Source organism: Dipteris shenzhenensis, chromosome 19 (genome assembly GCF_047967505.1).
Source record: "Dipteris shenzhenensis isolate YYH24624 ecotype China chromosome 19, Dip_SZ_1.0, whole genome shotgun sequence".
NCBI classification, from domain to species: domain Eukaryota; kingdom Viridiplantae; phylum Streptophyta; class Polypodiopsida; order Gleicheniales; family Dipteridaceae; genus Dipteris; species Dipteris shenzhenensis.
In genome coordinates, this window is record NC_141614.1 from 40,633,341 (window position 1) to 40,659,852 (window position 26,512).

The window sequence follows — 26,512 nt, forward strand, 5'->3', positions numbered from 1 at the left end:
TAGAGAGAGAGAGAGAGAGAGAGAGCTAACTTAGTATAGTTGAAGTCCCATGAACCCTATCTAGATAATGAAATATACAACATTCTTAACACTTTTTGAAGCACACTCTTTTCACCCCTTTTTAACACCTCTAAAGCATACACAACTTGTTTAGCACATATCTTGAACTATTATTGTTGTTGTTGTCTTGCATAGCCTTAGGCTTCTTAGTGGGAATTCTCTAACAAAGTGATCTATTTTGTCATAATTATAACAATCCATTTCATTCTTTATTAGTTACCTTTGCTTGGGACACAACAATTACGCTTTGTTGATAATGATTGTTCTTTTTTTCCTAGGCTTGGACGAAGAGCTCTGACATACTATGCATCCTTTTGAGGTTCTTGCCTTTGAACTACGTATTAGGTCTTGCCTTTGAACTACATATTATACATCTTTATTACTAGTGCACTGTTAGCATGGTCTTTCCCCAATCTTTTGGTATGATCCTTCTCTTAATCGATTCGTCAAACTTGATAGCTGTGCCTCTTGTATTCATTGCTACGACTCTAATGCTCTCAATGGATGGGGTAGCTTTGGAGTATCCATTTAACAAACTCCAAGTCTTCTATTTTGAACCATTCTTATTTAGTTGGTACTTAAAGGGAACTTTACTCTTATTCAAGTTATCTATCACTATGTCACCATCTCTCACTTTGAGATTTAATATTTGAGAAATGTGACCAATGTCTTGCCCTCATGGGTAGACATCAATGTAGTCCATACATTGATACTTTAGTCAAATGCATCACTAGGACAAACATTGTATTCTTAAGACATGCTATGAAGAAGTCAATAGCTTTAGCATTCATCTTATGTATGGTGTTTTATGTTGGAGTAGGCAACTTTCTAGCAACAAGTGTCCATAGCTTCCATCCCATGAAGAGATTCTTTATTTTAGCATTTCTGAATATGAATGTTATTGCAATCAAACATGTGAAGATTTTCTATTGATTTCATCATTGTGATGACTCAAGCACTTGGATTTTACAATATGTCCTTGTGCACACCTCACAGTCAGTCTGGTAGTGCCACTACCCACAAGACACTTAAAAGTACTAATTAGTAAAAGCACCTTGAAGAGAAAGATGTGATATTCAATTTGGTTAGTGCTCAATGCAAAGAAAAGGGGAGCCACTGGTCACCGTTCCCAAACTTATTTGCATAGCTCATAGTGTCCCACCACTCCTCCATTTATATAGAGTATAGCAGAGGCCTTCTCAAACAAGCTCCTACCCTTTTCATAAAGGGTCCACCAAAACCTAGCTACAACATCACTTCACTCAAGAAATCCTAGCATACTTGATCGTATACCTTATCAAAATTAAAACCAAACATAACAAACTGTTTTCCTGATGCCATAGCAAAATCTAGACCTATAGCAACATTTAAAATATTCTCAAAGATTACTCTACCTCTGATAAAACCTATTTGCTCGTGATCTACCACACCCATGCATAAATCCCAAATTCACAACATGAGAGACTTTGCTATTATCTTATACGATGTATTCAACATTGTAATGGGTCTCTAGCCATTCACCTTCATTCAAAAATCTTTGGAAAATTCCTTTTTGCTGGGTAGAAATAATCCAAGATGTCACAGGTTCCAAGATCCTTTGTACACTCCTTAACCACTCTTCATTCCTCTTAGTCGGAGCCCCAACTATCTCTGAGAGATCTTTGAAGAAGACCTTGGCTATTTTCCAATATCCTCTTACCACTTGACCATCCCTAGTCTCCACTTTATCTATTAATCCTTTGGAGTGCTTTCTCTTCAATGCTTGAAATAATGTGTGTGAGGGAACATCCCCCTTCGACAACTACAATAACTGATTGTGCATCCAAGCTCTCTCAACTCTGTCCAATTCCCAACTTTGAAATGCTTTCTCAGTTGTAACTAGCAGCAAAGTCAGTAGTGGATGCTTCGAGTTCTCAAGAACCACCAGTTGCAAGGCCTCTCAATTGCATCCAAGGATTTCTCCTAGTACCCTATTGTGCTTCAGCAAACTTATTTTGCCACCTATGGGCCTTGATTACCACTGCCCTTATACTTGCATGTCATCGACTGCATGGCTCCTCAATACTAGCTGTAGCTTCTCTCCAAGTCAATTCTATCATCCCCCGAAACCCTTTCTACTTCATCAACCTCACATCGAGATCAAAGGGAACAACCAATAATCTTTCCAGCTTCCCTAGTAGTACAAACCACCACAAAATTGGAGAATGATCAGATAAATAAGACTCCAAAACTATTTCCCCCCCATCTTGTATGCATCCACCAACCTTCCACCGAAGCATAAAACCAATCAATTCTTGTAGCACAAAACTCATACCCCAATCTTTTGTTGCTCTAAGTAAAACCTCTTAAACCATCGGATCCAAATACATGCAATCATTCAAATTCCATGCCACACTTAGTTCCTACCAAGCACCTCTTTCAGCTACAGAGAGAACTTGCTTCTCGTGTGATCAATCTGTTTCATAAAGGGACATGTTCCAATCACTAGCAAGAATCCAATTTGAGTCAAATAGATTCATGTTAATGAACTCCCAGCAACCTCCACACTTCCCCAGAGCCATTTGGAGCATAAACACAAAGAACATTAAACGTGAACTCATGGAACAACACCTTCACAGCTAGGATATGCCCCTCCCTATCCCTAAAAATCTAATTACTCTTGGCTTCACACTTCACCAGCACAACAACCCCACTACTACCTCTGTACGGACAATTCACAAAGATGATATACCCCAGAGACCCCAAATACCACCACAAAAAATTAGCTTCGCTACATTTACACTTATAACAGAATTAGAAACAGGCAAAGTTTTTGAATCTGACTCATACAGCCTAACTGTATGTCTTTATTACAAGGCCCCCTCAAATTCCAGGAGAAAATTTTTTGCACCTGCAAACCTAAGACAAAAGTACTACCTTGGTTTGGGTCTCTGTACATATCCTTACCCCTCCCATGTGATGAGCCACCTCCCTGAGATGTTTAGGGACCGATCTTGAGGCAGCTAAATCATTAAGTTGATGTAAGTCATTGAGCGCCTTTCGCAATGGGTTCTAGTCCTCCAATGCACATTTCCTCTGGTTGGCTTCTAGCAAGTCTTCGTCTAGCACCACCAATCGATTCCCCTGTGAAGCTTCTAGGGGGACCTTTTCACCAGACATCTCTTGAGCCTATGATATGGAAAGATTTTTAGTCGGCAACAATTTACTTCCTACTCCAGCACGAGGCCCTCTCCCTTTACCTATCGAAGCACTCTCTCATATACCTTACGTCTACATACTCTCCTTCGGAGGTTTATTACCCAGTCTTGCCTACTTTCCATTGGTTTTACCTTCCTTGCCCAATTAGTTACTCTGCTTACCATCCCCTTTGCCTTTCTTGCATACTGTAGTCCATCCTTCATCTTCAAGAGTTTGGTCGCCTTGAGGTGGGGCCCGAGTTGCTTCTCCCTCTTCTTTATTATGTGTAGATGCTTCACCTTTGGAATAGTTTAGCTTGTCTATTTCATCTTTCTCCTTAGGATGGGAGAACCCCTCTTCCATTTCCTTTTTGATCCACCACGGGAAAACTCTGGCAAAATGACCCGATTCCCTACAAATAAAACAACTATCAAGAAATGGTCCAAAGCAGACCAATCGATAGTGCACCAAATCACCCAAGACTTTGATTTCCATAAGATATGGAGTTAGTTATGCTCCATCCCATAAGATCCAAGCCTTTTTAGGTCCAAAGGAGGATCTTGCTACTGGTGGAATGAGTTGACCCCAACCAATAGTACAGAAAATAAATTCCAGTACTTCTCCAAGCCAGGGCGGTGAATTGGAAAAGTCCACCCAAATGGGGCACTTATGGAAGAGAATAACCTCTCGACTAAAAACAAGCGACCAAGGAAATGCCAATACCACCGATCCATAAAACATGAAAGACAATTCATTCCAAATTTTCTCCGAAGCACAACACATAGGAAGAAACCCTTTCAATGTACTTAGCATGGTATCCCGAAGCTGATAACTCACACTCGCAATCGAGAAAGTCTTCCAACTCCTTGAAGGAATGTATCCTTCCTGTGAAAAACAAATAAACTCCTTGTTAATGTAGTTTCTCTAGCTTAGGGCAGACACTATCAATTGATATCTTACATACAGACCTCCTATGTTGGGTCTCAAGGTGGGATCTTAAAATGTTTGTAATTTCAAGAAATAAAATTTCAAGTTTCAAGAGCCCCTCCACCGTATGCATCACTTGGGCTTGGCTTACTCAATCTTGGTTACGAGACACTATAGGTTATGTTTTGGATGGTCAAGCTTCAATTTTAAATGGTTGGGCTTTCCATATTTGCGTGCCCTTCGTGTTTCAATTAATGGGCTTTTTTATGACATGGAATTTAGATTTACCACCTAGGCTTTAAGAGTAGAAGGTGAAGACCCATTTGGAGAGAGAGAGAGAGAGAGAGAGAGAGAGAGAGAGAGAGAGAGAGAGAGAGAGAGAGGTGTTTGTTATGCTCAAGGGTGTCGACGAAATTCCTCCCACATCACCAGATTCATCAAGTGTGTCATGGTCAGCCTAGTGTTGTTGGCAAGTCTTCTATGCTAATCTCCTATGCCATTAATATATTCCCAATTGTAAATGCCTTCATCATCTCGCATATTGTTTGTGCGCGCATTGGTGTGTACACACACACACACACCTACGCGCGCGTATGCATATATAAATAACTTTATTTGCACAAAGAGAGAGTTCTATACATGCATGTGCGGGTGTGTGTGTCTACACACACACACACACACACACACACACACATGTATATACAAATGTATGTATGTGTGTGTGTGTGTGTGTACGTACATGCATGCATGCATATATATATATATATATAATGTAACAAATACTACACACTATATATATATATAATGTAACAAATGCATGCATATCTATATATATATATATATATAGATAGATAGAATGTAACAAATACTACACACTACTTAATACCTAATTACTAAACTTTGCTTACTAACTACACATCTAGAATGGTCTATGTTGACCTTGTGTTAACAAGGACTGAAGCAGCATAAAGTGGGTGTCTAGAGTAGCGGCAAAGCTCCGCTTGTACTTACATAAGCTTAGAAATGATCTCTAAGGAATCTCCCTTAGGAATCCTACACGCAACTTGTAGATGTAAGTTCTATATAAACATCCTACATGCAATTCCTCACAGGAACCAGTGTGGTGGTCGACATGAGCCCTTGGGTTGGTCCATGCATTTCACTATCGGCCTACATAGTGTACAAAATAAGAATGAGGACACCTGCGAGTGAATGATCATGGTAGGGAGTACTTGTTACCAACAAATGGCTGGTTAAATAATGGGGCATGTCTCTAATGTGACAAGGCAATTGGTGAAATAATGGGCCAAGTTGAATGCGGTCACCCTCTCAATGTGATAATATGCAAAAAACTTGGAGAGAGTGTGAGCTTGCCTCTAAATTCAAAATCTCAACCACCAGTGCGATGTCCCCAGAATGGTTAGACATCAAAGATAAGTGTTATATCTTTTCATTTACATGATTTATTGGAGACATATTAATGCTTAACTTGTTTGGTAGGCATACCATGGAGAAAGGAGTTAAGCTAATGAAGCTTATTGAGGATCCATGATGATGATATAAACATGAAGACACATCAAGTGAAGACAATTGATGCCCAAGCAAGTGGGCATGTGACGAAAAAAATTAGGATTAGGCTGATTGATGAAATATATTAAAATAAGAGGTAGGTATAATGGCACAGAGCCACGGATTATGTACTTGATTGCTTAATTGAGCACTCACACATGCTAGGTCCAAGGGGGAAGGACCGGTAGGATGCATGTATGCATTTGAATGATAGGCACACACGCCAAGGGTAGGGAAATGGGATAAGTGGGTATTGGATCCCAAGGGCCATTATTGGAAAGATTGTACCCTTTCATGTCTCGCATCACTCCTTCTCTAATATTCTCTTAATCCTCCCTCAATTTTGAATATCCCCCTGAATCTAGAGTTCATAGTAAAAATATATGTGTCCCATACACATGGGCACTTCTCATTAGATGGTCCATCTAAATGTATTGGCTCTTCTACCTTAGCTAGGTTCACACCACCTAGCGGCCATCCTCCAAAAGGTAGTGTGAAGGGTTGCCATCCTAGTTGGCCTAATAGGAGGGATGGGCTCGGACATTGACACAAAAGATTTATGTTTGACCCATGAAGGTCGCCCCACCAATCAGAGGTTGGTGACATAAATTAGGTCGTTTGGTGTGAATCACGACACTCGGCGGCCATCCTCCGATTCTATTGGGCGAACGAACCCACCATTAGTTTCATATCAGCTTCTAAAGTAGATGTCCCTTCTTCTACTTTCCTCATTCCAAGCTTTGTCTCCCTTGCTTCGCTCTATGCCTCACAAGCTCCTTACATGTCGATGCCTACCTCCCCTTCTTGCATCTCAATGCTCTCACTATAGCCTCTATCTCTTGATCATCGTCACCTTCTACTCTTTTCGTTAAGCGCCTGCTTGCTTGCAATTAGTACTCCTTTGCACTTCTCAACAAGCTTCTTCTTGTGCTATTGTGTCACCACCGAGCCTATGCCTTATAATCAAACCGTTTCTCCATGGATCTCTCTGCCACAAGTCAAAGTGATGGAATGATGCTTCATGTTCTTCATTGCGAGCTTCTCCATGGCGTTCTCAAGGCTTGGGCTCCTTCATGCCGATTTCCTTTCCTCAAAGCTTTAACGAGCTTCCTTGGTTGCCTTCTTTTCTGGCTTTGAGTAAGGACCCCTGTATATAATATATGTCCCACCCTGAGTGGATGATGACCATGCCAACATATGTGTTGTCAATGATTTTAAGTGCTTGTTAAGTTGGACGTTTAGCATAACAACTCAACATTTTGTTCAAATTTTGTAATAATGATATGTGTTGGTATGTAGCTAACATGTGAAACTAGACCTATAGGTTGAACATTTGGGCTAGCTCCATTAAGCAATCCTTTGGTGTATCCATGCAAAAAAAAAAAAAGTGCTAATTCCTTTGAAAGTAGCTCCAAGAATGTTCGTGGCTCCTTAATATATCATGAATCTTTTGCAAACTCATTCGTACAACTTGACATAAAGGGATACTTACCGAGCAAGGTGCGAATGATGAACTCTACACATCGGCAATGCTTTGCATGGAGCTAGGGAGCCAGATTCCCTGTTCATAGCGTAGAAGCTGTTCAAAAGCAACCCTTTTGACAGACTGTTCAGTTTTTTGTGAAGGTTAACGTTAATGTAACTTAACTGATTACGTTAAGCTTACTGACATACTTGGTGGAAAGGCCCACCATGTAAAAGAGTTTTCAAAACAATGCAAATCAATTGGCATAGGCATACAATTTTCTTTCATATTGCTGCACATTCCGTATTCTTTAAGAAAACCAAAGACCCTCAGTTGTATTGTACAATTGGCTCATGATTGAATTAATTTTGCATTCAAGCTGTCTCTTGAAGCATTGCATTGAGTCGTTTTAGTTGTTTTTAACTGAGAAGCTTTCTCCCTTTAATGCTGCCAGATCAGCCTTAATTCCTTAAATCCAATTATTCTTTATGAATTGAGTTTGTGTTAAGATGGAGTTCAAGTACTTACCTGTGTCAAGTTTTAGATAACAAAACTTGTGAGTGAATCCGGATGAACAATTACACCATAACCACTTAAAAGTTTTAGATTATAGAACTTGTGAGTGAATCAGGGTGAACAGCACCCATAACCGCTTAAAAGGTTAGTGCATTACCAAGCTATGCTTGGGAAAATCAGTATGTCTTTAACAGACGTGAATTGCTACCCGTCGTTGACATTCAACCGATTTTCTGTAATCTGCATCTCATATGCACTTTGGCAACCACTTCTAACCCTCCAAAAGAGTCTCTTTGAGGCAAGTCTTTGGATTGTGGGAGGAACTGCTACATTGTGTTTGATAAGCTTTTCTATTTTGCTTCTCTTGATACTCTGGAAGATTGAAGGTAAGAACGGCACAGCTTGGCCAACTTTCCCTCTGCCAGCCATTAAATAGTTACTATAAGTTCAAGCACTCTCCCAACAATGATTAGCAGTCCATAAATGCTACATGCACGAAAGAGAGGGTAGCAAGGTTCAAAGCTTGAAACTCTTCCCCATACTTTTGAGTTCTTGATTTAAAATCCTTGGAGCCCTTTCTAAAACTGCTGCTTTTGTTCTATTGTGTACATGTCACTCAGATAAAAGTTCTGCCCGTGATTCTAGCCTCGGCTGGATTCAAAAAGTATTCCAACCTACCTCAGTCTTTAAAAGTATTCATTGTGACCCATCTTCCATTCACTTTCCCCATCACATTAGATCTTTATTCTTTTTCTGTCATCACCCGCAGGAAAGTTCAGGAGAGTGTAGTTTCACTTTGAATAGTTGGAGTTGGTTGACAGCCCTTCATCTTCTGCAGAGTCTTTAGACGTCTGTCAGCTTTCTTAATCTTCGTATAGATCTTCAACAGAAAGCCTCTTTCCCATTTCTCTGGCAAAGCCCCAAAAACTTGATTCTTCATTTTGAGCCATTTCTCCATATGAATTCCGAGTTACGAAAGCCACTGAGTCGGCCATGTCCAATAACTCTTTGCAACGATGACTCTCTCAGCTGGATCGTCCAAAATCACAAGAATTCAACTCTTTGCAATGATGACATTCTCAGCTGGATCGTCAAAATCAAGCTTCTATAACAAGTTCTCCGTGCATGACCATTCATCCTAAGCCTCTCAAGCCCCCTGTCAAGCATGCAGAAGGTAGAGGGATATGATTTGGTGGTTACAGTCAGGAAAATCTGACACTGCCGGATTTCTCATGATATATTGTACAAGGTGTCCTCGTCTGACATTGACTCTGGTATCATGTCTAACTGGGGCACAAATCCTTCCTCCTTCATTAAACTTCTCTCTCTTTGTAACGTGGTAAAGAGCTCATCGCTCTGAAGTTGTCTTTTGCCTCCCACCATAAATTCATGCATCTCATTGCTAACCTCTATCCAGGCCATCCCAGGCTTCTTTGCCGCACCAGCACACTCTCGCAACTCTCGTATGTCTTTCAAATCATCCCATTTCTCACCATCAGCATAAATGTTTGACATAAGCACATACCCAGACGCATCTACAGGATCCAATTGAACAATTTTATCAAAGCATCGTCTTCCCAGCTCTATGTTACAGTAAGTTTTGCACGATGAGAGCAAGGACATCCACCCTATAATGTCTGCAGGGATAGGCATGCAGTGCAGGAGATCTACAGCTTCTTTCAACCATCCTGCCCGGCCAAGAATATCAATCATGCAATTGTAATGATCAAATCCTGGTGTAATCCCATAGACTAATTGCATAGATACAAAGCACTGACAAGCTTCCTTAAGAAGGCCGCCATTACTGCAAGCATTCAGAATATTGAGAAATAAAACCTGATCTGGCTTCAAACCTTGACTTCGCATGGTGTCCAAACATTCCCAAGACATCTTGCAGTCTCCATATCGCGCATACCCTGCAATGATTGCACCCCATGACACTGCATTCCCTTTGGGCAACTGCTGAAGAATTGTCTGCGCATCCTGTAAGCTCCCACATTTTGCATACATATCGACAACAGAGCTCCCAATCATCACATCTGATTCATTTCCACTTTCAACAATCTGTTCATGTATAAGTCTGCCCTGTGCTGTGGCTCCTAATTTGCCATACGCTTTTAGCATCCACAGAAATGTGACTTTGCCTGGCTTTATGCCTCCTTCCTGCATTTTCTGAAAAAGCTCAACAGCAAGGAGGCAATGGCCATGTTGGATATATCCTGCAGTGATCACATCCCAGGCAACTGTGTTTGGATTTGGAATCCCATGAAAGGCTCTTTGGGCATCCTCTAGGGTTCCAAATTTGACATACATATCAACAAGGGTGCTCCCCATGGCTACATCAACCTCAAGCCCATTCTTAATAATCTGGCCATGTGTCAGCTTGCCCTGGCTCAAGGCTTCTACGCTGATACACGCTTTCAAGAGGCAGAGGAATACAACAGCATTTGGCTTCATGCCCTCCTGCTGCATTTTCTCAAAAAGTTCAAGAGCAGAACAACCAAGCCCATGTTGGACGTAGCCTGCAATCATTGTGCCCCATGAGACCACATCTCGCTTAGTCAATCCATCAAACACTTTGTATGCTTCCACTAGATACCCACATTTTATGTACATGTCAACAATGGTATTGCCAACAAAATCTGATTCAATACCACATCTTGTAATCCTATCATGTAGCACCCTGCCCTGTACTATGGCTCCTTCAATGCCACAAGCTTTTATGATGCAAGAGTATGTGAACTCATCAGGTTTTATGCCTTCCTGCTGCATTTTCTCAAAGAGCTCCAAGGCTAAAACACCATTTCCGTATTGGACATATCCTGCGATCATTGCATCCCATGACACTATATCTCGATCAATCAGCTTGTTAAAGATTCTGCGAGCAAATTCTAGGCCACCACACTTGGCATACATGTCAATAAGGCTGTTTCCAACCATCACATCCAAATCAAATCCACTTTGGAGTAATCCGTCATGTATCAGCATGCCTTGCTGTATGGCTCCTACACTGCTACAAGCTTTCAACATGCACAGAAAAATAACCCTATTTGGCTTACTGCCCTGCTGGAGCATTTTCTCAAAAAGCTCAAAAGCACACTGACCATGCCCATTTTGGACATACCCTGAGATCATTGCACCCCACGACACCACATCTTGATTCTGTAACCCATCAAACACACAGCGTGCCTCCTCTAGGCTACAACATTTGGCATACATATCAACAAGGGAGTTGCCAATAGGCACAGTTGCTTCCAGCCCATTTTTGCTGATTTGGCCATGAGTCAACCTTCCCTGCACCAAATCGCCTACGCTTCCACATGCTTTTAAGATAAATAAAAATGTGACAACATCTGGATTTATACCATCCTCCTGCATTTTGCGACACAATGCCAGGGCCTTTTCTCCATCCCCAAGCTTGGCATGTGCTGATATAATTGCATTCCATGTATACACACTTGGTTTTGAGGTCTTGCAAAATACTTTGCTTGCATCTAGCAAGCTCCCGCATGAAGCAAACAGGCGGATAATTTGGTCTACCAGAAAAGCATTTGAGTCGAGTCCATTTCTAACAATAACGGATTGCACTTGTCTGCCAGCTGCCAGGTCTTTGTTGTTAATGCAGCCCTGTAGAAGACCATAAATAATGTCACTGGATAAAGGAATTCCTCGCTCTTCCATAAGATGGACCTCCTGAAGCGCCTCATCTAGGCGACACCTCTTGCTCAAGGCTCCAACAGATCCAAATGTTGCACCATAACCCGCTACCCTTTGTAAGGCGTTGTACAAAGGCATAACATTCGCACGTCTATTTCCAGAAATTAAACGGTAACAAACCCATTAAAGGAAAACCTTAGCATATCGTCAGCAGTCGTGTCCTCACATATTCAGAAAAGTAATAAAGCCTCACAGTTCGAATTCGAATATATCTATGTGCCAAGCTGTACTCAGAATGATTGGATCTTAATGAATAGGTGCCGCAAGAGAGTCCTGCCAGTCCTGAATGCACCGGCCCCCTTTTTCTTCCATCAGGCATGAAGGGAAGAATTGCACACCAATGTTCAGTAAAAATGGGGACTTGAAATACAGCGCTAATGTCCAATAACCGAGAGGTATGCTCAGTGGCTTCCAAGAACGGCGCCCTTGTCGAAATGACAAGACAATCAAGACAGAGTGTACGGCGAAAAGACGCAAACATTTTCAATAACGCGAGTCCGCACTTGAGGAATTGAGTCGCCTGGCTTACCTCCAGTGCGTTTCTTACTCTTATCATTTCTCCTTTGCAGACCAGGGGGCCTGCCTTTTCTCTAAATGAAGCAAATTTTTGTTTGCCTCACCCCTACGTCATCCCCAACTTATGCAAACTACCAGGCAGTCCGAGGAGGGGTCCAAGTTTTAGCCATGGATGCTCAGCTTGATGAATGCCCAACTTTTAGCATTCACTTTCAGCTATGGTCAGAAAAGCTTCCATAGTGATACATGCTTTCATCTCTTTTATGAAGCATGAAACAGCAGCACTGTTCCAGCCTAGAGTTATGATTGTTTTACACAGTCTCAACTCGTTGCAGTTTTGTGGGTCAATGAACCCCAACTTCATGCAGTTTGCGGTGCTATCCAAGACTACGATGGCGTAGTTTTATGTGCAGCAGCATTTTAGCCTATCACAGTATAGCAGGTCCCAAACCCGGGTGGAGAGTGAAATTTTCGCTCTCTAGCTGAGCGGTGTGGTGCTCGGTTTTGGCATGGCAAGCAGACAATTCACATCGTGGAAAGCTTTCTGGAAATGTACAAAAAATGTGGCAATCCCACTCACGTGGGAACGGGCTTGGTCGAGGAAAGAAACGGCCCAGTATCAAAATGGCATTTTGCAATGTTTGCGAAGGGAGAAACAATGAGAAGAAAAAATTACTCCTTGCACACCATAGGAAGTAGTTGCAAACACGCATTCGATCATTGCCATAAGAGCAAAGAACACGACCTGTGGTGTCATCATTGGTGGGAGCATATTACCTAGACGAGGAAGTCTACATGCAACAACCAGTAGGTTATGTTGAACGAGGGAAACAGAATCATGTTTGCCATCTCAAGAAAAGTCTCTATGGCTTAAAACAAGCACCCAAAAGTTGGTACAATAGAATTAACAAATATTTTACAAATATGGGATACATGAAGTCCAATGCAGAGGGCAAATCGGTGGGTTTCCACGAAAAGGTTTCAAGAGATGCACATGAAAAGAATTTTGAAATTTTCAATGTGCTGGTAATTCTAAGTGATAGGTATTGTCATTGATACGCTCTAAAATTGTGAAGGGACCAAAGGATTTAGGGGCCAACTTTACAACAGGATGCGTCTCAATGCTCTTAAGTCGACGCTTTTCCATTTGTAACATCACTAGGTCACCTTTTCAAAATATAACTCTTTTTCCCCCCTTGTTGGTGCGCTTAGTATAGACAGCTTGAGTATGCTGTATGTTCTTACGAAAAGCAATCAAAATTGTAGAGAAGTCCTCAGTGAATTGGTCTCAGTAGCCTCTACTTGATGCTTAAGATAGGTCAATGGAGTAGGAATAGTCTTGCCATAGACAACTTGAAATGGTGATTTACATGTAGGAGAGTGCATAGTATTGTTGTAGGCAAACTGTAAAATGTGTAAACACTTGTCCCATTTGCCTAGCCGACCCGATACATAAGCACGCAGCATATCACAAATAGCATTTTGTGTGACTTCAGTTTGACCATTGGAATCTGGATGAAAAGCAATGGAGAAGTCTAGCTTCTTACCAAGATTATCAAAAAGTGTTACATCCAGAAGTTACTACCGAATTTACTATCTCGGTCTGACAGGATTACTTTCGAAAGGCCATGGTGAACAAAGATATGCTTGATGAGCAAACGAGCAGCTTGAATTGCTATCAAAGTCTTTCTACACAGAATAAAATGGGCATGTTTGCTAAATCTATCTATGATAGTCCAAATCATATCGAAACTTGAGCTAGTTGTAGGAAATCCAGTAATGAAATCCATAGAGATTTGTTTTCATGGGCCAGCAAGAATGGGTAAAGGCATAAGCAAACCTTGATATTTGCCCTTGTAGCTCTTGGCTTTCAGGCAAATAAGGCATTGTGCAACAAACAATGCAATATCGACTTTAAGCTTGGGCCAAAAAAAATCTTGAACTACAGTTTGATACGTTGCAACGATACCTGGCCGTGGTGAACAAAGATATACTTAATGAGCAAATGAGCAACTTGAATTGCTATCAAAATCTTTTTACACATAATAAAATAGGCCTGTTTGCTAAATCTATTTATGATAGTCCAAATCATATCGAAACCTAAGCTAGTTGTAGGAAATCTAGTTTTGAAATCCATAGAGATTTGTTTCCATGGGGCAGCAAGAATGGGTAAAGGCATAAGCAAACCTTGATATTTGCCCTTGTAGCTCTTGGCTTTCTGGCAAATAAGGCATTGTGCAATAAACAATGCAATATCGACTTTAACCTTGGGCCAAAAAAAATCTTGAACTACAGTTTGATACGTTGCAATGATACCTGGTAGTCATCATCAATGGCATTTGAGGCCATAGGGGTACCATTGGCATGCTTAATTTTATGCCAAATTTCTGAAAAGTCTCAATTAGTAGCATAGGCATCCTTCATAGGCTCAAAAGGGTCTCCCTCAATGACTAATATATTATATAAGCTAGGTCGTCGGCTCAGTGCATCGGCAACTACATTGTCTTTGCTTGGTTTGTATTGGATCATTGGTTTAAAATGGTCAATAAATGCAGCCCATTTTATGTGTCTATCAGAGATCACCGGTTGAGTAAGGAAATGTCTAAGGTTTTGGTGATCAGTTTTAATAAGTAATTCAGAACCCAAAAGATAGTGCTTCCAAAGTTTAAGGGCATGGACTACATCGGCTAATTCTTTATCATATGTGGAATAGTTTAGCTCCGCTAGTTTCAACTTATGTGACTCAAAGGAAATCGGATGGTTATCTTGCATAAGAGCAGCCCCAAAACCCTGCCCACTGGCATCAGTGACCATGACAAAGAAAGGTCTCATAAAGTCTGGCATGGTCAAAATTGGTGTTATAGACATTGGCTCTTTAAGTCGCTCGAAGGGAGCTCGAAGGCTAAAGTGTGTTTTTCTTTCCAAGAGAAAGCATGAGTCTTACATAGAAGTTCAGTCAATGGATGTGCCTTGTGTGCAAAATTCTTAACGGATCTTTGGTAAAAACTACACAAACCTAGAAAAGATCGTAACTCATGAATATCTTTAGGCCGTGGCCAATTCACTATTGCCTCTACTTTCTTGGGATCTACTCAAATACCTTTAACTGAAAAAATGTGACCAAGATATTCAATTTCCGATCGAAAAAATGAATATATAATATAATATATATTATAGATATATTATATTATTATAATATTGTATAATAGATTTTATTCTAAAATTATGTGCGTGCATGCGCGCACGTGTGTGTGTGTTTTTTTGCACATTATGCGAGGAGAGAGAGAGAGAGAGAGCGAGAGAGAGAGAGAGAGAGAGGTATAATCTTACATATATAAATATAAATAAATAAAAAATATATATATATGATAATATATAAAATATAAATAAATGAATACATACATACATACATACATACATATATATATATATAATGCTAACATGTGGAGAGAGAGAGAGAGAGAGAGGGAGTAAAATATATATTTTATATTAATTTATAAATAAATTCTTAAATAATAAACTCTAGATGGATATAGATATATATATCTTGCTACAAGTTGAAGGAAGAGTTGCCACATGGCATGCATAGAGAAATTCATGCTATAGGCAAAGGAGGCCTCCATGTGTTATTGTTAGGAATGTGCAACACATGCCCAAATGCACAAAGTCGTAGACTGAAGGCATGGGATTCAAGAACGTCGCATAAGTAATAAGCCAGATGCAGCATCGATGAGTCCCGAACTCCAAAGACTAGTCTCCAAAAATGACATGGCAACGCGGGTCAATAGAAGTGGTGGGGATTTTGGTGGTACCACACAGATGGTGGATTTAAAATTAAGGTAGGGGGATCTCGATGGCACCATGCATAGGGCAGATATTACCCTTCCCGCACCATTGCCCATTGCTACAGCCATCGCATACCTTGCATTTCCTGCAAAGATGATCAATGGACCCTATTCTTGCATCCTGCCTGTGTCATATTTTCCCTTCATCTTATGTGTGTGTGTGTGTTTATCCTATCAACTACCCTGCTGCAACAATTCTCAATGTACTAGTAAACCAAATACAACCATATACCATTTCCCTTAACATCACATAAGTGAGAATAATCCATTACCATACCGTCCCTTTCAACAAAGTCTCAAAGTGGGAGTCAACTTACATACTCACATTCATGTCATTAAATTGCAAAAAATACAACAATACTCCTGACTAGTCTCCAATAGAAAGTCCAATCTCATTAATCAATAGTTGGAGATGATCCACCATATAGTACTCGAAGTTGCCAACACTGTATCTTCATGCCTTAAATTTTCCATTGCAAATCCGATGGAGAGGTATGCCAACTCACCTGGCACCATCACAACAAAAATGAAGGTTAGAACAATACATCTTTGCTGTGGAAACCAAGCTTCAATACCAGCACACAGTTGTTACTCTATCTAGATTCACAATAAACAAATCTTGGCATTTTCAATACTCCAAAAGGAATCAAAGGTTGGCTACTAGAAAGTTCATGAAATGTTTATAACATTTTAGAAAAATTCCCAAGGGAGTAATCGGAAACCCCAAAACTTGGGGGGGCCATATGTGTAAGAGGGCTCATGCAGTCATTACATCTCACTATGTGAATCTACCAAAATGTGATTCATCTCCTTGAGAGTGTTGAGCAATTCTTGGGACTAGTGATGGTTTATTGATCTCTCCTCCATTCGTTTTTTCTCCCTCTCCTTAGTTATGAGACCTATAAAGTAGTAATGCCAGTGTTAATACACCACTCATTAGTAATGGGCAACTAAAGTACTGACAAGTGTTCCATGTGTACTTGGTCAGGGGACTGCATCTTTATTCACGACGTGGTGGTCCAAGTTTCTTCCAAGTTTTTACCAAGGACCTTTTCCTTTCTATAGTATTTAATTTTCAAGGTAAGAAAAGGTCTAAACATATACAAATCCTTGGGGTCTAAATATATACAAATCACATCCAACCCATTTCAGTTTGATGAAGGTATAATAAATCTATAGGGTCTAAACATATATCAATTACATCCAACCCATTTTGGTTCCGAGGAAAAATCCCTCTCCATCAATGCATAACTCATGGGCTCCCAATCAGTAATAATTTTGAGGAAGCTCAAGTCATGTATAATACATAGATAATCACATGGGTCAAGCCATAAAGTTATAGATTGAACAATCAATTCTATGATAGTTTTGCAAGATGCAAGGTGAAAGTGCTGCAAGGTCCACGATGTTGTCATGGATAATCAAAGTGTTGACAGCCCCAAAGATCCCGAAGGGGATAAGTGTGTGTGTGTGTGTGTGTGTGTGTGTGTGTGCGCATGCATGCATGCATGCGTGCATGTGTGTGTGGCACGTGCATGCATGCCTCTGTGTATGTGTGTGTGTGTGTGTGTGTGTGTGTGTAAACACATACATATATGTCTATAAATATATGTTTAGATGTGTTAGTATGTAAGTGTAACTTTTACAAAGAGAAATAAGTGTTTATCCACTTCTTCAATAATCATTGTTAAGGACATTACTCCAGATTCCCTCAAGCACCTTAATAAGGCTAGCTTTTTTCATCATGTGACTATGAGCCTTGATCATATCGTGTTGGATATTACAAAAGGATTCCAAGGGGATGTGTATATTAAAGAGCATGGGCCTTCCCGAAAGACTTCAAACAACTATATTCAAAGATTGCTAGTCTAGTTAGGTTATGATAAGCTTTTAGAAAGTGGTTCAAGTTCCTTGCAAGTCTTTGTCCCTTCTACTGAAAGCAATGACAAGGCTTAACATAGATCCAACTTTAAAATTCCTAAGAAGCATTTAGATTTTGAGATTTATAAATAAAATCTTAAGTATATTCCTTGAAATGAAAGGTCCCATCCTTAAGACCTAGCAGAGCAGGTCGCTAGCCCGTCGTAGACGGGTCATGCTATTCGTTTCAATTAAAATGTGAGATGACCTAGATGAATCCATTGTTAAGAGTCCTTAGAGAGATGGTGAAATGTTTTAACATACACGAATGTATATAGTTGTGTAAATAAGCTTTGTTTCAATGTTGCAGTTTGTAATTGAATATATGGTCAAAGATTGGCCATAGAGATTCCTAGAGTGGAATGTGAGAGTTATATTCTCAATAGTATTTCTCTTCATTACATAAATCAAATAATACTTATAGTGGTGATGGCTTAGAGGCAAGGGATGGCCCAATATGAAAAAAGGAGTGCCATATTGGCATCATATGAGGAGAATGCACAAAGAGTGTTAGTCTTGTCTCTAATCTTATATACTTTAGTTTCATTCTTCACACATCACACTTGCTCATATTCAAGTGGGTTGCTTCCATGCACCCATGCACCTTGTTGATTTTTTAGTCTCAAATGATCTACTTGGATCTTCGACCAATGAAGCTCACTAGAACTAGTCATGATTTTAGCACTAAGACTTTACCTCTTCTTTAAGAATTTGGAGTATTCTTTACTTCACAAGAAATTGAACTTTTCAATCTCTTATAGCTAGAAAATTAGAATCCTAATAAAAGACTTGCTCTATTTCTTCTTTAAAATAATACTAGTTTGTATTCTTAATTTGTAAAAAATAAGAGAGAAGAACAAAGAATCCTAGTCTTGCTACATGTTAGAGCTAAGGTAATATTGCCAAATCTTGCTTTTTCTTCCACAGCCTTAAGTAAGAACACAATTGTAAAGTCCTCCTTAGCAAATATGTAATGAAGATTGCTCTAAACACACTTCAAAAACTTGTTTATAGAAGATGACAAAGTTGATTTTCCACAAGCCATTGCAAAACACAAGAATGAAAAAGAGATGTAATTAGTGTTCATAGAAATCCTGCAAACTATATACAATGAACCTACAACATTTTCATTTGCACCTCTAAAAAATATTTTCTCAATTTTGTAAACCTTCAAAATTTTAGAAAATTAAGTTATATTTTAGCTAAAAACCTGCAAAATTCAAGAAAAACTTCAAAAATTTGAAACCCAAGTTTTGTGATATGTTGAGAAAAATGCTCTCTAAACATTGGATGCAATATGTGCGCATGTGCATGCGTGCACGTGAGAAGGTTTTTTTTTTCTCTATAGGACTATATACAAGAAATTGATAAGGCGCAACATAACCCATAGAGAGGCATGAGCGATTGACAACAATGAGGAAGAGGGAGAGCTCGTGAGACCAACCTCCAAAAAATAAGAGCTTCATAAAGCATGAAAGCACCTACTTGTACCCTATGCATCGATATGCATATGGTAGCAACCAATTTCCTGGTGTCCAAATCACCAAAATGCAGGCTGGTTGTCAACAAAAAAAACTTAGAATACTATCGAATCTAAAACCTGCATGAAGTCAAGTCATGCAAATATCTTTGTATCAATAACTTTAATAATGTTGTACTTGCTCTACTGATATATCAATAAAGAATATAAAAATTTGTTAACCCCCTTAAAGTGTTAGTCATGAAAGTTAACCAACCTTATAGGAATTGCTTTTTGGAAGAAAATTTCAAATGTCTCAAGCACCTTCAAATCTCTAATCTATTCACCACTTGCAGGCAGTGCTCTTCTACACTTTTTCATAAAAGTGTCCCTCCAGTACTTTTATGACACGTTGTTGGCTCAACTTGTCTATCTGTCAACTTGCTCGTGCTTTTCCTACCCATGTTGTTCCTATTTTTGGCCTGCCTTTACAGGGTAGCCTTAGCAATGGTTCTACTTTGGCAAAGCTAAAATAGGGGAGTTTTTTAAATTTCATAAATTCCAGATTTTTCTCAATGGCCTTTGTTAAAGTTGTCAGCCCAATAAATGGGGCAATTATGCACAACTAACGATTTTGGGTCTCTCTCTCTCTCTCTCTCTCTCTCTCTCTCTCTCACACACACACACACACACACACACAGAGCTTCCCTCACTCTACCACTCGTCCCTAGCCCACCTACCCTTCACCTCCCCATTCTCTCTCTTAGCTTCCCTCACTCCACCACTAGTCTCTCTCTTTCTCTCTCTCTTAGCTTCCCTCACTCTTCGCCTCCCCTCTTCGCCTCCCCATTTATTTTGGGCAGGCCTATTGAATGATATGTGTCATTCATCTTTTTTCACTTGTTGTTTCTTTGTGTTCTTTTGATGCTATCTTCATCTACCTTGTGAATTCGTGTTTGTTGTTGTAGGCATCCTTCTTTGTAGACGTGCAAGAGAGATTTCATTTGCAAAGTTTGGGTGCAAGCGGTCTTTAATTTGCAAAGTCTGATCCTATTGTTGAAAGTTCATCTTGATCCAATTCCAAGTCTGTTTGATCTATCCCATTCTGCAAAAAAGCTTTGAAAATGATGCTGTATCTTGTCCTACTTAGTACGTGCTCCTCGTCAAAAGCAATTAGTTCTCAATCAAAACATCCCGGTAATCCGTTTTCCTTCCTCACGTCGCTACTCATCAGCCACAAAGACTGCTTGCCCTTTGGACTCTACCAATCCCAAATCTTTTTGTAGTTAGATTACAGCTAGGTCATTGGGATCTATAATGAAAGATGGGTTTAATGCTATCACGGTGAAGCGGAATCTCCGGCACACTCAGAATGCTGAGGATAGCCAGTTTTTCTGTGAAGAAACTTTCCCTTTGCTAAAGAATGTGGAGTGGGTTCTTTGGGCCATCAAGGGAATTCTCTATTTCATTTCTAATAGAAATTGGGTAGTTAGGAGAGAGAACAGATGGTGTGAGGTTGTCTAGTTTTTCAGCAAGTATTCAAAAGAGCAAGAGGGCGATAGCAGACATGGCGAAGAGGCATGACGACGATGACGATGAATGCAGTGGCGGCAACAGCAGCAGCAAAAGGAGGAAGTGCGAAGTAGTTGTGGTCAAAGGGTTGGAGGGACTCTGTTGGTGTTTGCTGTAGGGACGAGCATTCACTATGCACTTTCAGCAATCACCCCACCATGCTCAGATTCTCGAGAGCATGGTGGTTCGATCGATCATTTTGCAGAGAACGATGGATGGGTCTGGTTACTATTCTATTCGAGTTCGTCCACTAATTTCATCAAACCTAGCTTTGCGTAAACAATTTTCAGCTCAGGCAGGTGTTTGTTCCACCCTACGTGCACCTTCCGCTTAGTTCTTGCGCCTCCTTGTACAATCTATCAGATGCGTTGAGTTGTAGTTTATAGCGAAGCATGTGTTTTCACGTGTTACCAGCGAGCTTTGGCAATGTAAATCGGGTGAAAAGTGTTATGATCTAAATGAATTGCTTAACAGAAATGAGAATTTGCAAGGTATATTGCTACCTTATCTGACTTAGATCACAGTCAAAAAGTTGGGCGATTGATAAATTTCCAGCGAAAAAGTGTTCCAATGGAGAACAAGATATCTAACCCAACTTAGCTTCCACAAGAGCCCAAAATTGCCACTTTAGAGGAATCAAGTAGATACCCATTGCAACATCTACAATTGAGCGTCAGCTATTTGGAAGCAATGGTAGCCCTATCTCGGGCACGAACTGCATGAGAGCCCATCCGAGGTTCGAATGATGTGGCGATGAACCCAAGTAGCAATGAGAAGGGGGAAAGATTGCTAGAAGAAAGACAACAAAGTTGGCTATGGTTGTGTGTAGAAAGTGTTTGGAAAGGTGCAAAAGGGGAGGGGAGCGAGGCTACGATGTGGTGGGGATGTATAGGGGAATGGGCGATGGGAGGACTTTCTTGAGAGGAAAGTCTGACCATGGTTCATTCCCCTACGTGAAAGGCCTTCGAGAGGGTAACCTAAGGTAAAATTGTTCTCTAAATAAACTAAGAGGCTAATTGTGGGGTGGTTAGTCATTGGGAGAGGAGATTCCCATTCCTAATATGCCAAGATCAAAGGTTGCTATTAGATTAGCCCAATCGAGGACTTTTACGTGGATGCTGTAGGGTTGTGGGATAGAGAGATGAGGAGGTAGAGAAGTGGGTGCTTGAAGCTTTTCTTCTGTTGCTTTTGAGAAAGATTAGGTGGAATGTTTTGTGTGCTGCAACAATGGATGTGAGAGTAGTTGGATGAGAGTGGTGGGAGAGACAAAATAAGTTCCATTGGACCTAGCAGTAGTTGACAAAGAAGACGAGGAACAGGGAGCATCGAGAGCTACAACAAATTCGTAACAGTGCAACAGTGACTGTTCACAAAAAATTTAATATCTAAATGATGATCCCTTGAAAACTCACACATTTATTGGAATAAAAGTACGCAATGGGTGGCGTTGAAGATTGTTTGGGTTTGGACCGGGTCAAGGGATATATCTGTGAAGAACAACTCCTGTGCTTCTTCTTCTTCTTCAACTGGACAACGGCTGTTCTCAAAGAGGCTTGTGCTGTTGCAGCTGCTGCTGTTGCTTCTTCTTCTTCTTGTCGTTGTGGACAACTGGTGTGCGCAAACAATGAAAAGCAGCAGATGATGAACACAACGATGCCGCTTCTTCTTCTCCTTCTACTTCTTGTTGTGGTGGACATGAGTTGTGCTGCGACGCCCAGCTTTCGGCCCACGCCCAGGCTTGGGCACCTCCCGGAAGCATGGCACCACCCCCATCTTCGCCACCTCCTGCATGCCCATCACGTTACTTGCTCCCCTCCTTATACTACGTCTTCTCCTCATCCTCCTCTGCATGCTCTTCCACTTTCCTGCTCCTTTGATCACCCTCATCGTCCCTATCACCCTTCCTTTCTTTCCTCATGGCTCTCCTCATCCTTGTTCTCACCCCCCCCCCAGCAGCTTCTGCTCCCCCACCCTCTTCATCCCCTTTCGCAACCTCCTCTCAGTTTCCACCTTGCCCAGCTCAAACTCGTCCCCAGTCATTACCCCGCTCCTGCTCCTCATCATGACGATAATAACAGCCATGTAGCCCTCTTCAAGGGAAATCTCCTTCTGGCACTAGATTCATGCTTGCTTTCACCCTCCCCTTGCCTCCACCGTGAATGGCTCAGCAGCATCCTCCCCATGTATCCTCCAAGTTACAATTGGTTCCTCTACTCCACCGAGATGGCAGTCGCTGTGGAAGGTTTGCTCGTCCCTCCTGGAACCAGCTCCGAGAGTCACGGACATGAGCTTTCCATGGTGGGCTGTGCCCTTCGTCTCCACCCCAATTCATCGTTTCGTAGAGGACTCCGAGTTGGCACTAGATGCAGCCACAGTTACTGGCATGGATGTATGCAGACCGTCGAAAACGCATTCCTGGAGCCTCCCACCACACTCGATTGCAACATCTCTGTGCTCTTGCACAATGTTTCCAATCCCACGCTCTCTTCCTATACTGCACAAACGCATGTTTCCAGCTCGCGTCCACAGGATGATCCTCTATATTTCGATACCTTCTCCTTCCCTGCTGTTCTCTCTTTCCCACACCCGGATAGCTACAAACATACCACAGCCCCTAACATGGCTGCGCCGGAAACTGGGAGCCCAACGGATGCTAGCGCATTTCGCGGAATGGTACATCCAGTCAACTGCTCTGTTCTTGTCAGTCTCTTGGATAAATTGCAACTGCGGATGCTGCCTCAGAATCAAAGCCAGGTCTTCAGAGATTGGATCGAGTTTGGACCGTTTGTGAGTCCCCTTCCTGGTACAAGTGTGAGCAACAAAGCTCGATTTAAGAACGTCGCCTGCCAAGATGCAGGAAGCCATTTACGAGTCAGGCTACTCATCACTGCAGATGTTATGGTGCTCTCCGAAAATGGCAAACCGCAAGAGCATGACATTCCTTTCAACCATGGCCTCACTCTTTCTGCTGAAGGGACCGCCAACAAATCATCCGGGCTGCTCAACATGGTTGCATGTTCCCAAAAGAAGACTTCCGTTTCTTCGTCGACCTCTCAAGTTCTGAGTTCAAGGCCCGAATTCCTTTGCAACGTCAAGGTGTTGCTACATCTTACGGATCCCCTGCTAACAATCACTCAGCGCGGGATATTTGAAGGGCTGATGGTATCAAATCCGGATTCAGATAGTGCGACTCCTTTCCCCACGTTGACTTTGCAAACAGATTGGACAGAAAGATCTGTTCGCTGGAAATTCCTTGATCGGCCACCAGACACCAGCTATAATTACACACGCCTTGACCATCTGCTCCAACGCATACCGATTACTCAATCTCTAAGAAGTACTCCATTCCATTCCAGCACCAGTGAAAACCCCTGCAACTCGAGCTTATGGCGGCTGAGCTTTGATACGATGCTACAACCACTTCGACGAAGCGACGGCTATCCGCAATTTTTCTTCCTTGATGTGATAGTAGTGGAGAATTGTGTACTTTCCAGTGTCATGAATGAATACCTGGGAGTTCCTGCTACAAGATCTGGCGATTATTTCGTACGAGTAGCAGTCCAGATTTTACTGGGTGATGATCACATACCCGCTGAAGGATTATACGAACCATCATCTAGAACTATGTATCTGCTAGGTTGTACTGCGGGGAGAGGTCCTTTCAAAACAGCAACTATGCCTGTGGAATCAGATATCTCGGATTGCTCTCTTCTGATCTATGTGCAATTTCCTCCAAGTGAACCACTAAAATGGTTTCAGAGACGCAAATGGACGGTACGTTTTGCAACAACAAGAGAAAAGAGTGAAAAGCCATATTTCGAACCCTTGCTTTTCAAGGCTGATTTTGATGGAATCGTGGACGAAACCGAGTATCGAATATCCTTAAAAGAGATGGAGTGTATCACGACAGTAATCGTGATATCGCTTATTCTGGGGTGCATTTTGAGCCAGGTTTTCTATGGATGGAGGCACCCTGAACTCGTACCCTTCGTCTCTCTCACCTCAGTTTTTCTGCAAGCAAGTGGTTTGTGTATACCTGCAATCTTGCGGACAACGCTCAACTTATTGGGGCAGACAACGCCATCACTTTTACTGGGTCCGATCCAGCGAGTCATAGCCAACTGCAAGATTCGGACAAATTCCTTGAGAGCGATGGCGTCTACTGCACTGCTATGCCTCTTTTGTAACATTTTGAAGAGCAGGAAAAGCGGTCTACCACTCAATGAAGCAAAACCCCAAAGCTTCAGGGAATTGGAGTATCGGGTAATACGTCTCTGTATACCCTTCTTTGTGGGACTTTTAGCAATCATCGTCTCATCGACTGTGTATGACGCCGGCAGCCCAGGGGATTTGTGGCAGCAGCCCAGATTTTGGTATTTGTATGTGGTGAAGAGCTCGAGGTGGATGCTTGATCTGAGAGATTACGGACGTGTCCTGCAAGAATTGTTTCTACTACCGCAATGCATCCAGAATGCAGTGTGGAATGTGCAGAGAAGACCGCTCATCCGACTCTACTATGCAGGCATCCCTTCTTTGCAAGTTCTGCTCCATGTATATAACTTCTGGTACTGGCAGTACAAGCATGATGTTTCCTGGTGGGATTCCCACTACTTTGCATTAGAGTGCTTCCTTATCAGCATGGGTTCTGTGCTTGCACTGACCATACATTTACAGCAAAAATATGGTGGTAGATTGGAAGGTCTTATTAAGAGAGGAGCCCTTTTCATTTGAGTGCTTCCTTACTAGGATTCGGAGAAATCCTACATGTACAGTACAGTACCAGCATGGGTTCTGTCCTCAGAAAAACCCTACATGTAGAGAAAACATATTGTGGTAGATTGCAAGGTGAAGGAATGGAACAGTTACTTCTCTAGCCATATCATGGCTACACGGAAATAGGAATATGTAGGTGCAGAAAGAGGGCAATTTGTGGAGATCTAATGGTCGTTTTCTTGCGGTGCATTATATGTACAAAGGACAACATGATCATGATTCTGAATATTATTTTTTTGCGTCCATACCAATGCGCTTATTTTAAGAATTCCATAAAAACTTGAGTAATGAGATTTAAAAATGGATTGGTGTTTGAATGTCTCGTGATCTCCTTAAGTCTCTTTTCTTCCTTATTATAAGCTTGCTAAATACAATTCCAAGACTCTTTTTTTAATTCTAGGGCTATTTTCACTCCCCATATTTGGAGAGCATGTCGAAAGCATATTGCGTCTAATAACCATATCCCATTGTCAACAACAATGTGTCCAATGGGTCCTGCCACATTTTTGTACCATTGTGATGCTTCATATTTTTGTGTATAAAAAATTTTAATTCTGTTAGTAGTCATTTGTGGAATATATTTACATGTCCATTTTAAGGATTGAAAATACTAACAAATGATTTGGGATTTAATGAATTTTAAAAGATATATATATGCATGGGAGTTGTGTTGAGGCTTTGTAGGTTTAAAGGAGGATCCAAAAAAACAGTAGTCACTGTTTTTATCATAACATTTGATCCAGAACTCGGATTGACGCGCTATATTTTTTGTTACAAAGCTGAGCTTGAGATCTACAACTTTACTGAAGAGGTCAAGATCAAATTTGGCAATCTATTAAGTCGAAAACTCAAAATACGCAGAGGAAGAAAGACGCCATATCCGAGACGCTCTGAGATTGAGAGTGAGAGTGAGATTCATCTTCCATCTATCCTTGTATCATCTTAAATGAGAGTGAGATTCCTTGCAACTCCTTGATGTGAGTGAGAGTGAGAAAT

General features: G+C 41.1%; 2 protein-coding genes across 2 annotated transcripts; one reads left to right on the forward strand and one right to left on the reverse strand.

Moving 5' to 3' along the window:
* Window positions 1-7,929: 7,929 nt before the first annotated feature.
* Window positions 7,930-11,509, reverse strand: LOC147890468 (pentatricopeptide repeat-containing protein At5g27110-like). The gene is made up of 2 exons (XM_087390299.1): window positions 9,088-11,509; window positions 7,930-8,648 (listed from the first exon to the last, which is right to left on the reverse strand). Exons 1-2 carry the CDS (start codon window positions 11,507-11,509, stop codon window positions 8,578-8,580), a joined length of 2,493 nt encoding a protein of 830 aa, XP_087246425.1. The 3' UTR covers window positions 7,930-8,577.
* Window positions 11,510-22,180: 10,671 nt separating this feature from the next.
* LOC147890469 (uncharacterized) lies at window positions 22,181-25,716 on the forward strand. The gene has a single exon (XM_087390300.1). The coding sequence runs from the start codon at window positions 22,181-22,183 to the stop codon at window positions 25,472-25,474; it is 3,294 nt and encodes a 1,097-aa protein (XP_087246426.1). The 3' UTR covers window positions 25,475-25,716.
* Window positions 25,717-26,512: the final 796 nt, after the last annotated feature.

Coding starts and splice junctions, on each gene's coding strand:
- LOC147890468 (XM_087390299.1), bottom strand. CDS start 11,509: ATGCCTTTGTACAACGCCTTACAAAGGGTAGCGGGTTATGGTGCAACA. Junction 8,649..9,087: donor GCATGAATTTATGGTGGGAG/GCAAAAGACAAC, acceptor CTCAAAATGAAG/AATCAAGTTTTTGGGGCTTT.
- LOC147890469 (XM_087390300.1), top strand. CDS start 22,181: ATGGGTGGCGTTGAAGATTGTTTGGGTTTGGACCGGGTCAAGGGATAT.